The following is a 16,309-nucleotide window of genomic DNA, read 5'->3' on the forward strand; positions in this document are numbered from 1 at the left end:
GCATTCCAAATGGCAGTTAAGGAGGTTGCCCCTTCCCCCAACCCCCCCAACCCACCAAATTCCCAAATAGTAGTTGCATCTCTTCAAGCTATTTCTGACTTGATTCTATCTTCCCTTGAAATACAAATGACATTTATTAAATGACAAGAATCCATGAATTCTGTGAACGGTCATTTTATTTAGCCAGGTTATTGATTTAGATCCTTGGTGGTCACGTAAACTATCATCTGGGAATTCGGCTCGATTCTCCCATTGTTTTAAATTGTAGATTATCCCTTAGAGACTACAGGCACAGCCTAAAAACACCCCAACCCGAGGGAATGCAAAAATGCTCAGATTAAACCAAACCACTCAGCGGGGGTTGGGCAAAATGCAGCTCTTTCTAGACTTAACCTCATTTATAATAATAATAGCAGTATGGTAGGCATTTACTATGTGCCAAGCACTATAATAAACACCGGGGGAGATACAAGATAATCGGGTCCCACATGGAACTCACAGTCTAATTTGGAGGGAGAACAGGTATTGAATCCCCATTGGGCAGATGAGGGAAATGAGGCACAGGGAAGTGAAGTGACTTGCCCAAGGTCACATTGCAGACTGTAGGCCAGGATTAGAACCCAGGTCCTCTGACTCTCAGGCCTGTGCTCTTTCCACTCTGTCAAGCTGCTTGCCCAACTCTTTTTCCCTCTCTACTTGCCTGTCCCTGCCTGGTCTCTGATTTGGCAGCCCTTGCAGATTTAAAACTGAAGCACTTAGAAGAGAGCTCTGCACAGAGTATTCAAGGATTATCCCTGATTAATTGATTGCTGCCTTGGAAATATGGACTAGATGGGCTTAAAAGTGTACTATATGATACATACACACACTGCTGTGCAACCTGGTGAAAGCCCATGGACATATGCCTTCAAAAGCCGAGTTAACGTTTTCAGACCTCCAGGGAACTATTCAGAATGTCGCTGCTTCATTGCAGGAAAGCAACACACACACAGCCTGGAAGAAGTTTAGGTCCTGGGAAAACTGTCTTAATGCACCACAAACTATCCAGAACTATTCCTTACAAAGGTTTAAAATGATTCCACACATAATCCTGTCATTTATCCAGGAAATAGGTCCCAGTGGCTACTAATGAGCAAGAAGAAAGGAAAACCGGCCCTCAGATACTTGGGAAGCTGTCTCTCTCATCCCAGGCCTCAGTGAAATTTGGAAAGTGGTTGGTTGGCTTTTCTCGGTGTGGTGTTTCCAGATGGTGAAATGGAAAGAGCAAGCGCAGGGAGTCAGAACACCTGGGTTCTAGTCCCAGCTCTCTTACTTGCCTGCTATATGACCTTGGGCAAGTCACTTAACTTCATGGTGCCTCAGTTTACTCATCTATAAACGGGGGATTACATACCTCCTACTCAGATGGGAAATTCCATGCAGGACAGGAACTGTATTTGACCTGATTATCTTGTACCTACCCTAGTGCTTAGTACAGTGCTTAGTGTGTAGGAAGCACTTAACAGGCACAATCAATTGGTAGTATTGATTGAGTTCTCACTGTGTGCAAAGCACTGTACTAAGTGCTTCCAACTTTTTTTTATGTAACTATAATTACTATTACTACTATTACTATTATTATTGGAGAAGTAGCATGGTTCAGTGGAAAGAGCATGGGCTTTGGAGTCAGAGGTCATGGGTTCAAATCCCAGCTCTGCCAACTGTCAGCTGTGCGACTTTGGGCAAGTCACTTAACTCCTCTGTATCTCACTTACCTCATCTGTAAAACAGGGATTAAAATTGTGAGCCCCCCGTGGGACAACCTGGTCACCTTGTAAAATCCCAAATGTTTAGAACAGTGCTTTGCACATAGTAAGCGCTTAACAAATGCCATCTTTATTATTATTATCATTACCCCATAGCATCAGTCTCAGCAGCCCCAGATTCTAGGCACAGCTCTGCCACTGGTCTCCTGGGCAGCCTTGGGCAAGTCATTTGCCCTCTCTGTGCCTCAACTTCCTAATCTGCAAAATGGGGACAAGATAACCTGCTCTTCCTAGTTTTAGATCATGAGCCTTGGCAAGGACAAGCACTTTCCCAGCTCTGCCACTTGTCAGCTGACTTGGGGCAAGTCACTTAACTTCTCTGTGCCTCAGTTACCTCATCTGTAAAATGGGGATTAAGATTGTGAGCCCTACATGGGACAACCTGATCACCTTGTATCTTCCCCAGCACTTAGAACAGTGCTTTGCACATAGTAAGCACTTAACAAATACCAAAAGTATTATTATTATTATTCCTGATATAATTATCTTGAATCTACTTGGATCTACTTGGAGAAGCAGCATGACTCAGTGGAAAGAGCACGGGCTTTGGAGTCAAGGGTCATGGGTTCAAATCCCAGCTCTGCCAACTGTCAGCTATGTGACTTTGGGCAAGTCACTTAACTTCTCTGTGCCTCAATTACCTCATCTGTAAAAATGGGGATTAACATTGTGAACCCCCCGTGGGACAACCTGATCACTTTGAAAACTCCTCAGTGCTTTGAACAGTGATTGGCACATAGTAAGTGCTTAACAAATACCATCATCATCATTATTATTATTATTATTATTATCTACTCCATTGCTTGGTACAGTGCTCTACACACAGTAAGCGCTCAATAAATATGATTAAATGAATGAATGCTTAGCTCAATGTTTGGCAAAGGTAAGCTCTTAAATCATATCACAAGACAGATGTCCAGCAGTCTCAATCTGAGTCCTTTGCCACTTTGGGAAAGCAGTATGGATTGCCTTTCCCCAAGCAACAAACTGTCATGTACAAGGGACGCAAATCATGATCACAAATGCCTGAGAATTGATATGCTCTACCCAGATACAGTAGACTGCTTATATAAACTGGGCCTTCCATTGCCTTTACGAATCCCTTTAGGAGGTGGTACAATGCTAGGCACAAAATGGACCCTCGGTATATGTAGCAGACTCTCCGGATGACAGAGAATGTTGATTTGGGGCAAAATATCTGAGAAGGAAGTGTAATAGGATTTTTGGTGTATAATGCTTCACACTTGGCCAATACACAAACTTTTAATGTCTTCCTGTAACTACAGGTTTCACTGCTGAAGCAGCCCAGGGACTCAGTAATAAATCCCTTAGATTTATTACTCTATTTATGGACTCCTTTAGTAATAAATCCTTTAGACTCTATTTATTTTACTTGTACATATTTACTATTCTATTTATTTTGTTAATGATGTGTATCTAGCTTTATTTTTATTTATTCTGGTGACTTGACACCTGTCCACATGTTTTGTTTTGTTGTCTGTCTCCCCCTTCTAGACCGTGAGCCCGTTGTTGGGTAGGGACCGTCTCTATACGTTGCCAACTTGTACTTCCCAAGTGCTTAGTACAGTGCTCTGCACACAGTAAGCACTCAGTAAATACGATTGAATGAATGAATGAATGAATTTAGTGACTAAACATGTTCTGTTGAGAGGAAGTTTGTGGGCACAAGCGCAAGATACCAGAATACTAATTGCAGCTTCAAAGCAATGGCTCCCTGTGTGAGATAGAGGGGTCCTGACAATTCTTTGCTTTTTCCACTGGGGACAAAATATTTCCCATGTCTTATTTCATTGATTATCACTAGGACTAATAACCAGATGACTATAAAGCACCATACAGATATAAAATATCAAACAGTAATACTAAACACAATCTCTGAGTTTCTTAAGCACCAAGTACCAAAATGATATCATCTAAATATCTCAAAGTTTGAGTTGGGTTTTTTTTTTTCTTTTTCACTTTTGTTTTGTGGAGGGGGAGGATGGCTGGAGGTTGTGGGGTTGTGGGGAGACAATGTCCATTTTGCTGCTTACGATGAGATTAATGCTAAAAATAAGAGCTTGGGTTTAGCCTTTTCAAAAAGTTATCCCCAATACATTTTTTTTAAAAAGGAATGCTTGGAAAGTCCTTTGAAAATAAATCTTTTCTGTAGAAGACCACAATGGCCTCTAGAAAACTGTTTTAGTCTAGGATGTAAAAACTTCACATTTCAAAGGTTGTCTAACTATGTATTTACATGACAGAACTCAACACCTATGGAGACCTCTTTATTCTCTGACAAAGAACAAAGTTTTTGAAATATCCTGAATTTGTATTTACACTTAATTACACAATAGATTATAATGGCCCAAAGGGGCCTATTACAGCGTATCATTTCAACTTTCAGTTTTTTAATCTTTCAAAAAGATCATTTTAAATCAAAGGATAAAACCACAAAAAAATCATGTGAATGTACAGTGAAGGGTCTGATTTGAGTCCACATCAGTAAGGGTATTTTGAGCTTTGGAAGGAGCTAGATATTTCTGTCTCCAAAGAGAATGTGACTCTCACAGGATACGCACTATGGGACTGATTCTTATCAGAGATTAGAATATGGTCCCATCTGCACTATAAAACCAAGGCATAATGGGTTGAAATAAATGTCACATTTCAATTTTAATTTGGAATTTCCTTCTCTTTGTACAATGAATTTTAATTTTATTTCAGTATATTTAGGGTACGTTTCATAAAACTATAAATATTTCTTCACAAATCACTGGATCTCAAGAATAAAACATAAGTTTCCTGTCCCTCTCTATAAATACCCACTTTTCCTTTAATGCTCATGGAAGAGTGTAACACAGATTTATTACTTACCTCTAGGCAAATGTGCTTTGAAATTACAATTCAGTAATGGAAGATGGATCCAAAAAACGGTGGGTAAAATATTATATGTGTACTTGGGCATGTAGTTAGGATTGTTAATATCAATTAATTCTGTTCGCAGAGGAGGACTTGTTTTAAAACAACTTCATTTTTCTTCCGCATACATGTAATTACACAGCTGTAACTAATAGCCAGGGAGATGCAATCTACCATCTAAATAACCAGCAATATTCTTCAAAGCATTACTTGTGCTTTTCTTCTTTCGCTGTCTCAGTAGGATGGTGATTATTAGATATAATTATATTTATATACATAAATATATATACATATATACATATATATATTCAGAGAGAGAGAGAGATGTTTTTTTTTTAAAAAAAAACACCATGGTCCCTCCTCTTATGGTTTGTGTCAGTTTTCTAGACAACCCTCCAGAAGATCAGCATTTTAGTTTCCAATTTTAGATTAGTGATTTTTTAAAAACCAAAGAAGAAATTTACTTCCTCAGTCTTTCCCTACCCCCTTTTCTTTCCTAATGTATGTTATCACTGCTATTTTTTTCCCTTTTATCTTTGTGTAAACCATGTGCTCTATCACATTTGCCATTTTGTTTAGGTGACATTCCCATCAATCAAATGATTGCTTGTATATGCACAACAGGGACTATGTAATGAAATTTTTATGGTAAATTTTCAATTTATAGCAGTCCCTAGGAAAAGGTTTTCATGGAGCGAAATTTTAACAATGAGGAACCTGAGCCAGAAGAAATGCGTGTTTTGTCCATCAGTCTTTCAGGGGGCTTAGTACTCTTTAATTCAATATTTACAGCTACAAGGCTGAGAATACACGTCAGCAAAATATATAGGTAACGCTTGCTGGCTACCTATTATAACAGGCTTTCCTGGGGAGAGAGCATGGCTTTGCTTCAGTGAATCCAGGAGCAGAGAGAAGGGATGCATTTCAAAAGTAAATCTTGCACTTCCGTTACATCTTCGAAGCTGTCCGCTTGAAACCGCCCCCCACCCCCAAACCTAGCATGTCTTTTGTTAAGTAATTTGCTAATATAAAGCTCAATAATGTGTAAAATGTTCATACTTACACATGAAGTGGAGGAATGGGAGAGGGTTCATAATGGTATCGACCCTCATGATGTCTTGCATCAATTGGTACAGGAGGGTGGAATGCTGGAAAGAGATGAGGTGGGTCTGAAAGATAAACCGAGGAATCCAAATGATTTAAACATGAACGTACCCCCAAAATCCATCCAAACCCACGCTGATGGGATGAATGCTAAAATTTCATCAAATTAAAGCTCTGCTGCCCAAGTTGAATATCTGTGAATTAGAATGCTGGGTTTGATCTGATTATCTTGCATTTACTCAAGTGCCGAACACATTGCTTGGCATATAGTGAGCTCTTAATAAACATCATAATTTACCAAACCTGAAATATTCGATTAAAATAACGATCATGCCTACAGTCTTGAGACTGTAAAAATGCCTTGGGTAGAAAGGGATTTATAGAGCCAAGAAAGAGTAAAGGAATCCCACGGAAAATCCGCAGTCTATGGTTAGATCATACAATAGGGTCGGGGGATGGAGGGAACCTCTCCTGAAAGCGGTGAAATTTGAAGACACCAGATGCACCTGTCCAGCATTTGGAGAAAAATCTGCATGACTCACTTTAGTTGTTATGCATTTGGATCGTAACCAAGAAGGCAATCCAGGTGCACTTCATTTTTTCTAAATGTCCCCTGAAATGAAGAGAGTGGATCCAGGGCAGAAGCACTACCAGCCACAAGCATTCTCCAGAGCTCTCAGAGCCACTTGGAAAGCATAAATGACTTCCAAACTTGAAAGAGTAGACCAAAGGAAGAAGTAAAAGGCAGAGAGATAACTGCTTTCACAGGACAGAAATGAGTTCAAATACACAAAAAACTAAGACCATTCAGTGGCTAAAGTTGAATTATTATGTAATAACATTGATATAGAATTCAAGGGTTATAGACTCGCATTATAATATATTGTGATAATATGATATAGCGATATATATCATATGCGTGTATAAATATACATACACAAACACATGGAATACTTATGGAAGATTGAGCTATCATGAGACAAACTGAAAAAATGCAAATTTTTGCAATTGGAGGCAAATATATCAGCATGGTAAAGGACTCTTTCAAAAGACAGGAAACTATTTATTGTTCCTCCACAGAAAAAGTCCAGTGCTTCATATTCAGTACTCTACTTTATAACCCAAAATCAGAAAGATTTTTTTTTTTGGCAAGTTGGGTATCTGGTAGACATACTTCTCCCTCTGCTGTGTGCCTGCTAAAAGAGAACAGAGTACTTATTTTTCCCAGATGCCCGTAAGGAGACAACCCCTGGACTGACTCTGAGAGCCCCAAGAACAGCATGATAATAATTGGGGTATTGGTTAAATGTGCCAAGCACTGTACTAAGCACTGGGACAGATACAAGATAATCAGGTCAGATACAGTGTCTGATCCCATATGAAGTTCACAGCCTAAGTACGAGGGAGAACAGGCATCGAATCACTATTTTACAGATGGGGAAACTGAGCCCCAAAGAAGGTACATGACTTTCCCAAGCTCACACCCAGCAGGTAAATGGCAGAGCTGGGAACAGAACCAAGGTTCCTTGACGCCAAGGTCTATGCTCTTTCCGCCAGGCCACGCCGCTTCTCTAAGTGATCCAAATGACCTACATGATTGTTACGGATCACTTTGAGGGAAGACAGAAAGGACACTTTTATAAGTGGCTAAATAAGCACCCTCTCTGGACACATACGGTTATGGATGCGTAGCTTCTTCCTCAAACAACACACACATCATTGGAGGGAAATAACTGTAATTATTTTTCTACTGTTATTTTATGTGACCCTCCTTGCAATGAATCCACTATAACAGTGATTATGTGGGCAGTGTAGTAGATGGAGCTGTGGTGTTAAAAAAACTCTTCAAGGTGCCAAGAACATAACAAAATCCTGGCCCCAAGGGAACTCTTATTTCTTATCTTGAAAATAAGAAACACTGTCACTGACAGTTTAAATCTATTAGACGCAATTCTCCCCCTGCATTGGCGAACAGAGGGATTTGAGGAAGGAAGCAGGGGAGAGGAGAGGAAGCTATGGAGCCAGCCCTCGGGTGGGGCATTGTTTCTTGTCCTTTGCCTGCTGGGCAAGATGGAAATGCAAACTCTGTAGGCAGGATGCCCACATAGACAACCATGGAGCAGCACCCAAGGTGCCCCCCAACCCCAGTGCCACCCTAATCATGCATTCTTCAAAATGTTTTGAGTCCAGAACCATTGAATCCCCTGGCCATTTGAGGGACCTCGGGGTTGAGAGAAGCAGGGTGGCCTAGTAGAAAGAGCAGAGGGCTGTGAGTCAGGAGATCTGGGTTCTAATCCCACCTCTGCCACTTAAAGCCTTTGTGACCTTGAGCAAGTCATCTAATTTCTTGGGTAAGGGGAAAAAATAAGCCAGATAATAACCTAATTTTTATTAGTTGTCCTTCTCTGGGGCTGGATGTGTGTCTGAATAAGGTATTACAGAGCTGGAATAATATTGGTCCAAAACAGTAAAAATGCCTATTTGCGACCCACAAGAGTTTAGCTTCTTGACATTTTCGTCTCAGATCTTACAAACTCTCCAGTTTCCATTTGTTCCTCCCTTCATTAGAGTGCTTTGTAGATGCTGCTGTCAATTGTCAATCCATCAATCGTATTTATTGAGCGCTTACTTCAGGCTGGGAGCTGTACTAAGCACTTGGGAAAGTACAATACAACAGAATTAGCAGACATAATGGGTTTATAGTCTAGAGGGAGAGTCAGAGATTATGATCAAAACATCAAAGAACAGTTGTGTTTTACACACATGGCATTAGGCAGCCCTGAATTTTGGTTACCTTGAACCAAAACATCTCTAAAGTTGATTCTATCATAGACTCTCAGTTGTGCCTTGTTTGTAGTTGTATCTGGGGGAACAGCAATCGTTCAGAGGACAGGGAACTGTCTAAGAAAACCAACTTTGATAGCCTATAGGCTTGAGCCAAAATTATACATCCCACAGTTTGTTATTTATACATGGACAATTCAGCTGGTGAACATCATAACTCAAGGGTGTGTGTAATAAGTTACTGCACTATAGCTTTCTCCTGCTGTAGCCCTTGACAAAATACCACATGATGACTTTTCCAAAGTCAGGCGAAAACTGCTGAAGCAGAATAAAGTGCCACTAAACCTGGCTACCTCCTATTTATCATACAATTTCCTGACTGATGGTTTCACAAACCAGCTGCTAAGTGCTGTGTACTCTACTGTCAGCAAACTAACATGCTAAATGGGAGACAGAGAGAATAATGTGCAGAACCAGTGGAATCAATTTTAGTAGGGGAATTAAAATTCTTCCAGGTGGGGGAAAAGTCCACAGGGCAGTGGTAAGGAGTCAATTCTACATGCTTATGGTTCCAGAGATGATTTATTGCAGACTTGGAGAGGCTTTGAATATCATACCAAATTTCTCTTGTATGGAACAGGAATTCGGAGAGCACCTATTATCAGAAGCTTCATGTGCAATAGACTTGAAATCCTAAAAAAATGTAATTGGCTGACATTTAAAATGAAACGCATGTAAAAATGTTTTCAAAGGCTGTAGCTGTCAATTTCCCACTGGCCTCACACCATACCATAAAAACCTCACCAAGAATGGCAGGTACTGATTTTAGCTCCCACTGCATCCACTTTAGTGGTTTGCAAAGCCTTTGGCCTCATAAAACCTGAAGGAAAAAATGAACTTAAATATAAATTCATCTTCAACATTTCATTCTAATTCTACTCTCACCCTCCTCCTCCCCCAAAGTCGTTTCATCTGTCAACAACTGAAGAGTGGAAGACCAGCTATGGAGGTGGTGCCCAAAATACCATGTAGAAAGTCTCTTCTCCACCTGAGTGACAAAGTAGACGAACTTCTCTGATCACCTTCTCTCATCCCTCTAGTTTGTAAGTTCATTGAGGACAGGGAATGTGTCTACAACTCTGTTTTATCCCAAGAGCTTAGTACAGTGCTCTGTACACAGTAAACGTTCAATGAATATGATTGATGGATTGATCAGCTATCGCCTTCTCTCAGGAGTGTTTTTTCACTGGTCTCAACTGTCCAGGAGCAAACCTCTCCTAATTTCCAAAAAGTATTCCAAATTTCTGACATTTCCTAGCAGAGCAAATGCATCATTATCTCTGTTTATCCTTTCCACATTTCCTTGGGGTAGGGAAGATTACTCAAGATTACTGTTCTCTGATTGTCCTATCAGTGCATCTTGGAATCAATTGTTTATGGCACTTCATTTTATTCTTCTTTTTGAGTTTTGGTAATTTTGCAAGAAAAAATACAATTATTATAAATACCTCACCTGAATGATGATGATAATAATAATAATGAAAATAATTGCATTTTTAAGTAATTATTAGATAGCAAGCACTACACCCAGTGCTGGGGTAGGTAGAAAATAATCAGGTCAGACACAATCTCTGTCCTACATGAATCTCACAGTCTAAGTAAGAGGAGGAACAGGTATTGAATCCCCATTTTACAGATGAGCAAAGCAAGGCACAAAGAAGTGAAGTGACTTGCCCAAGATCAATAGCAGGCAAGTGACAGAGCTGGAATTAGAACTCAGGTCCTCTGATTTCCAGGCCCATTCTCTATCGATTAGGCCATGTTGCTTCTTCTTGCTGCAGACTGTGTAAAGTTTTAGGTCATGAAAGTGTAAGGCAATCAGTCAATCATATTTATTGAATGCTTACTATTTGCTGAGCCCCATACTAAGGAGTGTATAATACAATGGTGTTGGTATTCATTCATTCAATCATATTTATTGAGTGCTTACTGTGTGCAGAGCACGGTACTAACCACTTGGAAAGTACAAAACAGCAATAGAGACAATCCCTGCCCACACTGAGCTTACAGTTTAGAAGTTGGGTAGACATATTCCCTTCCCTCAAGGAGCTTTTTTAGCATCTAAGGAGGAAGATAGATAGTCAAGAAGCAGTGTGGCCTAGTGGATAGAGCATGGACCAGGGATTCAGAAGAACCTGAGTTCTAATTCCGGCTCCACCATGGATCTACTGTATGACCCTGGGCAAGTCACTGAACTTTTCTGTGCCTCAGTTACATTATCTGTAAAATGGAGATTACTACTGAGAGCCCCATGTGGGATATGGATTGTGCCCAACCTGATTAGCTTGTATCTACCCCAGTGTTTAGTACAGTGCCTGGCACATAATAAGCACTTAATGAATAGCATACAAAGCTCAAATATATATATATATGTATAAAGATATATAGATATGTGTATATAGATATATATATAGAGAGAGAGATGGATTTAAGTCCTGTGAGAAGGTAAAAAGGAGGATCTGACTTCTAATGGCATAACTGCTCTATAAAATATAACTATATTAGTCTTTCACTACCTTGCCTTTCCTAATAAATCCAGACACCCCCCCCGTCCTCCTCAAACTACTCCATCTCTTCCCCATCACCACCCTCTCCTCACCAAAACTACTCAGTCACCTCCATCCCCTCTACCAGTACCATCCCCTCTCCATTCACTAAAGACAAAGAACAGATGTGGTCCACAATGCCTGTTGGAGAGCACAACTTCAGGGGAATGAAGCTGGGGAACTGAGATGGAAAGTAATGCTGACAGCACGGCCTAGCAGAGAAAAAAAATGGAGGTGGGAGTCAAGAGACCTGGAATCTAGTCCCAGCTCTATGTGACCTTAGGAAAATCACATAACTTACTTTTCTTGATTGAAAAATGAGGATAAGATCCCGAGCTTCTCCAACAATTAGACTGTGAGCCCCTTGTCTGGTAAATTCTAGTCCTGGGCTATATCCAGGTGGCTGCATTGCCTCCCTGACTCTCTCTGTCCCTCTTCCTCTTGCTTTTTTCCATTCTACTCTAGTATCGGGATATACATAAACATATATTATGTATATATATATATATATGTTTGTACGTATTTATTACTCTATTTTATTTGTACATGTTTATTCTAATCATTTTATTTTGTTAATATGTTTTGTTTTGTTCTCTGTCTCCCCCTTCTAGACTGTGAGCCCACTGTTGGGTAGGGACCGTCTCTATATGTTGCCAACTTGTACTTCCCAAGCACTTAGTACAGTGCTCTGCACACAGTAAGTGCTCAATAAATACCATTGAATGAATGAATGAAATCTCACATGAGCAATAGGATTGTGTGTGATCAGTGGTCTGGTCACTTGTGAAAATTACTGTCCCGTGCCCCCATAGAATTTGGGAGGCACAGGGATGCCACCCAGGATAGGTATCCAATTCCTGACCCAGGGTAGGTTCTTTGAGAAGTGTTTCGTTCAGCTCCCAAAGTCTTTACTTGTTGAGACCACTATCCTGTCAAAGCTTGTCAAAGTCTTAGCCACTTGGAGGACTATTCTGTGTTTTCCAACACAAGCCACAAAGATCAGAACTGAAAAGACCAGTGCTGAACAAGCCCCAGACCAGACTGTGAGCCCACTGTTGGGTAGGGACCATCTCTATATGTTGCCAACTTGTACTTCCCAAGCGCTTAGTATAGTGCTCTCACAGTAAGCGCTCAATAAATATGATTGATTGATTGATTGACTGGAATATCATGTGGTTGAAGCAATGGGTCTGAGAGACTGTAGACAGATTCAAACTTAGGCCAATGTGGCCTTCCTGACATAGGGGAAGCCTTCATAGGGAGATGGAGGTTGGATCCCTTCAGTGTTGTAGATTGGTTACTACTACTACTAATAATGATGGCATTTATTAAGTGCTTACTATGTGCAAAGCACTGATCTAAGCACTGGGGGAGATACAAGGTGATCAGATTGTTCCACGGGGGGCTCACAGTCTTCATCCCTATTTTACAGATAAGGGAACTGAGGCACAGAGAAGTGAAATGACTTGCCCAAAGGCACACAGCTGACAAGTGGCGGAGTCGGGATTTGAACCCATGACCTCTGACTCCAAAGCCCGGGCTCTTTCCACTATTAGGTTACTAGGCAGTGGGGCTGGCATGGATCCAGAAAGAGCATGGGCCTGGAAGACAGAGGGCCTGGGTTCTAATCCTGGCTCCACCATATGTCGGCTGTGTGACCTTGGACAAGTTACTTATCTTCTCTGCACCTCAGTTACCTCATCTGCAAACTGGGAATAAAGACTGTGAGCTTCATGTGGCACATGGACTGTGTTAAACCTTATTAGCTTGTATTTATCCTAGGGCTTAGAAAAGCGCCTGGCATAGAGTAATCACTTAACAAATACCATTATAAACACCCAAAACAAGGACAAAAAAAAAATCAGATTTCTGAGAGTGGGGAGGGGCCAGGTGATGCCCTCAGATATTCATTCATTCAATTGTATTTATTGAATGCTTACTGTGTGCAGAGCACTGAACTAAGCCCTTGGAAACTACAGTACTGCAGCAACAGCAGAGGCCATGGGGAGGGCATTCTCATGGGTAATCTGGATTGACAACAAAGCTTTTACCAATTCTGGTTCTTCCCGGGACACAAGAGCTTCCCCAGAAGATAAAGACTCAAATTTCTGAGGGGAAAAAATTCTATTTCTGTTCAATACAACCTCAAACAGAAGACTTCTTTATCTTCAGCAGTCTTGGGTTTGCCAGATTAGATGTCCTAACTTGGTGACTTCAGAAAAAAGAAGGCACTGGGATATCTCATATGTCCCCCATTAATTTTATTGCCTTTTTGTGTGTAGCTGAGCAAACACATGGATATACAACATGCCTGTAATATTTTTAATGGTTCCACACCTATAAACATGTCAGATGTTGAAGGAACAATTAATCTGTGGGAACTGAAATAAAAATGATTATCGACTTAGGAAACAATTCTACCAGTGACTCTAGCTCACAATCCCCTTGCGTCTACACAATCCTGCTCCTCTCATAGACTTGAATTAAAGGAACTTCAAATCAGGAGGAACAGAGTTTTAATGTTGCTCCCATTTTCTGAGGTTTCTCAGTTCAACCATCATGACGATTCTATTCAATAATAGCTTATGAAATGGGAGAGCTCATAACAGTGCCACTTCCTGAGGAAGTTTCAGAGATTTTCTGTTCACTAACCCCAGACTGGTCCCGCTACTTCAGTCAACCTTTTTGCAATCTATGTTGCTGGCCAAATAGGGACCATGAGAAGGAATGACATGGCTCAGTGGAAAGAGCATGGACTTGGGAATCAGAGGTCATGGGTTCAAATCCCGGCTCTGCCGCTTGTCAGCTATGTGACTTTGGGCAAGTCACTTAACTTCTCTGTGCCTCAGTTACCTCATCTGTAAAATGGGTATTAAGACTATGAGCCCCACGTGGAACAACCTGATCACCTTGTATAGCCCCAGCACTTAGAACATAGTAAGCACTTAACAAATACCATCATTATTATTATTTTTATGACACTTGCTCAGCCGAAACCATCAGCATTATTGAAAAAACAAAGTTGGCAGCCCATTCCTTCCTTTTCTTCTCCTCTCCCATCCCTAAAGTCCTACCTAAGTAGATGATCAAATATTATCCTGTCAGTTTTCAGGGAGACAGAAGCTCCTTTGGCCAAGGGACTGGAAAGGGCACTCTGCTGTTTTTCCATGTGTACCGTGTGGAAGAGGCAGTCTTTCTTTATAATACTTCCAAAATCTAGCCCTTCCTCTCCATTCAAACTTCCACCATACTGATTCGGGCACTGGTCACTGCCTGACCGGCTGACTTCATCCACCTCTGGTCTTTCCCTTCTTCAATCCATACTTCCCTCTGATGCATGACTCATTTTTCTAAAATACCATTCTGCTCACATCTCTCCACACCTCAGAAACCTCCGATGGCTGTCCATCCATCTTCACATCAAGCAGAAACTCCTCTACATTGGCTTTAAGACACTCAATCAGCTCTCTATCCATTTCTTAGTCTCTCTTCCTCCACTCCACTCCAGCTGGCACACTTCATTCCACTCGAGCCAACTGATTCAATCTGCCTCATTCTCCACTCAATGTTGACCTCTTGCTCACTTCCTTCCTCCTGTCTGGAATACTTTCCCCCTTCAAATCCAGCAGACAGTGCTCTCTTCATCTTCAAAATCCTCCTGAAAGCACATTTCTTCCAACAGGTCTTCACTGATTAATCTCTCATCGCCCCACCCTATTTCTTTCTCCATTTCCTCGTCAGCACTTCCTCCTCACCTAAGCACTTGATTAGTCACACCTTGCCCTTAGAACATATGTACATTAATTTCTACACTATTCCTTCTCCCCAGCTGTAATTTATTTTACTGTCTGCCTCCCTTACTAGATTGTAAAATTATTAAGGGTAGGGATTATGTCTACTAACACTTCTGTGTTTCCCAAGAGTTAAAGCAGTGCTCTCCAGACAACAGACACTCCATAAATACCACTGATGGATTGATTGGCTTGGAGCCCCATCGCCAAGGGGTGAAATATTGCCATCATCAGGGTGGTCTTCAGGGCGAGAGAAGGAGCAATGAGTTACTTGGCCCAGACCTCAACCTTAAGGGCCATTAACACCATTGCCCATCCACCTCCGCATCAAACAGAAACTCCTTACCATCTGCTTTAAATCACTTAATCACCTTGTTCCCTCCTACTTCACCTCGCTATTCCCCTACTACTTCCCAGCCCACACATTTCGCTCTTCTAATGCCAACCTACTCACTGTACCTCAATTTCGTCAATCTCGCCGCCAACATCTCTCCCACTTCCTGCCTCTGGCCTGGAACACCCTCCCTCTTCCCATCCCACTCCCCCACGTGTCCACAGTGTGACCTTGGGCTACTCACTTCATTGTGCCTCAGTTGCCTCATCTGGAAAATAGGGATTGAGACTGTGAGTCTCAAGTAGGACAGGGACTGTTTCCAACCCGATTTACTTTTATCCACCCCAGCACTTAGTATGTAGTAAATGCTTAACGAATACCATTATTATTGTTATATCCATCAAACAATTACTCTCCCCTGCTTCAAAGCCTTATTGAAGGCACATCTCTTCCAAGAGGTCTTCCCTAAGCCCTCATTTCCTCTTTTCCCATTCCCTTCTGCATCGCCCAGACCCACAGCACTTAATACATATTCATAATTTATTTATTTACATTGATATCTGTCTCCCCCTCTAGATTGTAAACTCACTGCGGGCCGGGAATGTATCTTTTACATATGTTACGTTGTGCTCTTCCAAGACCTTAGTACAGTACCCTGCACACAGTAAGTGCTCAATAAATATGATTAATCGAGCCATTAATACTTTCAGCTCCCCTCACTACAACAGCAAAACGCGCTATAGAACCATGATCAAAATAAAATGGTTATTTTAAAATATTCATTTGCCTGTGTTGAAATTTGATGTTGCATCAGTAGCCCTAAAGAAGTAAAATGGTATGTATGTGACTTTGCTTCCAAATGCATTTTCTATTTTGTGTTATGGCCAGGGGGCCAAAAGTCTGGAATTGATCTGATCTTCTCTTAACATCTGAGGTGGGCTGGTCATCTTCATCCATTAAGGT

General features: G+C 41.1%; 1 protein-coding gene across 1 annotated transcript in view; it reads right to left on the minus strand.

The window, feature by feature from the left end:
• GLI3 (GLI family zinc finger 3) overlaps positions 1 to 16,309 on the minus strand; it is a 233,771-nt gene that overhangs the window by 92,155 nt on the left and 125,307 nt on the right. The window contains exon 5 of the mRNA XM_038760678.1: positions 5,791 to 5,896. Coding sequence (XP_038616606.1) covers positions 5,791 to 5,896 — 106 coding nt within the window. The remainder of the gene's footprint in view (positions 1 to 5,790; positions 5,897 to 16,309) is intronic.

The sequence above is a fragment of the Tachyglossus aculeatus genome, chromosome 18 (genome assembly GCF_015852505.1).
Source record: "Tachyglossus aculeatus isolate mTacAcu1 chromosome 18, mTacAcu1.pri, whole genome shotgun sequence".
Classification (NCBI taxonomy): Eukaryota; Metazoa; Chordata; class Mammalia; order Monotremata; family Tachyglossidae; genus Tachyglossus; species Tachyglossus aculeatus.